Source organism: Acipenser ruthenus, chromosome 26 (genome assembly GCF_902713425.1).
Source record: "Acipenser ruthenus chromosome 26, fAciRut3.2 maternal haplotype, whole genome shotgun sequence".
NCBI lineage: Eukaryota > Metazoa > Chordata > Actinopteri > Acipenseriformes > Acipenseridae > Acipenser > Acipenser ruthenus.
Window position 1 is genome coordinate 27149477 of NC_081214.1, and position 2678 is coordinate 27152154.

Sequence of the window (2678 nt, forward strand, 5' to 3'; positions counted from 1 at the left end):
AAAGTGCTCATTCTTAATGACAATCTCATTTCCAGCCTTCCAGACAACATATTTCGCTTTGCTTCTCTTACCCATTTGGATATAAGGGGAAACAGGATACAGAAGGTTCCTTATATCGGGGTTTTGGAACACATTGGGAGGATAGTGGAATTGCAGCTTGCGGATAATCCTTGGAATTGTACCTGTGATTTGTTACCCCTCAAAGCTTGGTTGGAGAACATGCCCTATAATATTTATATAGGGGAGGCCATTTGTGAAACACCCAGTGACTTGTATGGGAGGCTGTTGAAAGAAACGAACAAACAAGAACTGTGCCCTATGGGAACAGGGAGCGATTTTGATGTCCGCATGCCTCCATCACAGATTGAAAGTGGACATACCACATCCAATGTTGTACCAACTACAATGCAACACCTCGTTACCAAAGCGCCAAAAACCACCAATCTTTCAAAAATATCAGGAATTGTTGCCGGCAAGGCACCTTTCAATCAAAATCTCAGTCAGATTATATCTTATCAGACCAGAATCCCACCCCTAGCACCCTGCCCACTCCCGTGCACTTGCAAAGCCCACCCCTCCGACTTCGGGATTAGTGTAAGCTGCCAGGAGCGCAATATTGAAGACCTTGGTGAGCTGGTGCCCAAACCTCCAAATGCCAAGAAACTGCACCTCAGTGGCAACTATGTGAAAGATATCAGTCCTACTGACTTCCTTGGCTTTGAAGGCTTAGATCTGCTGCACCTGGGGAGCAATCAAATAGTGACTGTTCAAAAAGGAGTGTTTGCGAATTTAACCAATCTACGCAGACTGTATATGAATGGCAATCAGATTGAGCAACTGTACCCTGAAATGTTTCTTGGACTCACTAACCTCCAGTACTTGTACTTGGAATACAATGCCATCAAGGAGGTTTTAACAGGGACATTTGACTCCATGCCAAATCTACAGCTCTTGTATCTGAACAATAACGTGTTAAGTAGTCTCCCATCTTATATCTTTGCTGGAGTTTCACTTGCCAGGCTGAACCTGAAGAACAATCACTTCATGTATCTGCCTGTAAGTGGCGTTCTAGACCAGCTGCTCTCCCTCACACAGATAGATTTAGAAGGAAACCCCTGGGATTGCACATGTGATTTAGTGGCTTTAAAACTGTGGCTCGAGAAACTGAATGAGGGAATTATAGCCAAAGTAGTAAAGTGTGCGTCCCCAGTTCAGTTTTCTAACATCGAGTTGAGGTTACTGAAAAATGAAATCTTATGCCCAAAACTTTTAATGAAGCCACCTTTCATTCTAACTAGCCTCACTCCAACTATTACATCTACATCACCAGCTGGGCTCAGTAAAGCTCCTCCCGGTGGGCCTGTGCCCTTGTCAATAATGATTCTGAGCATTTTAGTTGTGCTCATTTTGACCGTGTTTGTTGCATTCTGCCTTCTTGTTTTTGTCTTGAGGCGCAACAAAAATCCCAATGCAAGGCATGAAGGCTTAGGGAACCAGGAATGTGGCTCCATGCAGCTTCACATCAGAAAGCACGACCAGAAGACCAATAAGATCGATGACCTTGGAGGAGAGACCTTCATACCACAAACCATAGACCACATGAGCACAAGCCACACCTGCGGGTTACATGATTCAGAATCAGGGTTTAAATTTGCAGATTCTCAGAGACAGAAAATAATTCTTCGGAATTGTGCTGACAAGGACACAGACTCGTTTCATGCAATGGATTCAAGGACGAGGCTCAGTACTATTGATGAATTGGAGGAATTTCTACCGGGAAGGGATTCCAATCTGTTTATTCAGAACTTTTTGGAAAATAAAAAGGATTTTAACAGTATAGGAGTCAGTGGGTTTGAAATCCGCTACCCCGAAAAGACACATGACAAAAAGTTGAAAAAATCTTTAATAGGTGGCAACCACAGTAAAATCGTGGTGGAGCAACGGAAGAGTGAATATATGGAATTGAAAGCAAAACTTCAAGGTACTCCAGACTATCTTCAAGTGCTCGAAGAACAGACAGCTTTGAACAAAATCTAGGTCACCCAATCCTTCAGCAAACACTTCTTTAATGACAAAAGTGCCTTTTGTTGACTTTAAAATTCAAGAAAGCAAGCGATCATTAGAAAACCAGACAGGTGCTCCCAAGAGCAACTCAAATCACAGTCACGTTATTTGCTAAAAATAATTGGCTTTTTTACAAGTAAAATCTTTTTTTTCTCATATGGAGACCATGCATTTGTCAAAGGGATGTGATTTTACACATGAAACTTTTAAAAGGCACCTTCAAGGGTACTTTGCTGCTATTAAAGTCAGTACAATAGTATATCTATCTATCTATATCTATCTATCTATGTGGGGGGTATTATTTTATATATATATATATATATATATATATATATATATATATATATATATATATATTACATATATATACACACACACACAAACACATACCCATTTACATTGAGTTGGGAGTCGTGTGGATGAAATATTAGATAATTGGGTGACACCAACACTGCAGACTGTGAAGTTACTTTATTTGCCTGAAGCAAAGGGTGGATTATCTTCTGAAGTCATGTGGTGCATCTTCTCCACTGAGTGTTCAGATACATCTAGTGAGGACTGGATGACTTTCCCCTTGTGTATTCGTTGGCAGTGGGGCTCGCCAGTGTACAATC

At 41.2% G+C, this 2678-nt stretch overlaps 1 protein-coding gene across 1 annotated transcript in view; it reads left to right on the forward strand.

The window, feature by feature from the left end:
* The window catches only part of LOC131701630 (SLIT and NTRK-like protein 4), a 3563-nt gene extending 1209 nt beyond the window's left edge, over positions 1-2354 (forward strand). Inside the window, exon 2 of the mRNA XM_059000530.1 lies at positions 5-2354. Within this exon, the coding sequence (XP_058856513.1) occupies positions 5-2037 (2033 nt within the window). The 3' untranslated portion in view covers positions 2038-2354. The remainder of the gene's footprint in view (positions 1-4) is intronic.
* The last annotated feature ends 324 nt before the right edge of the window (positions 2355-2678 follow it).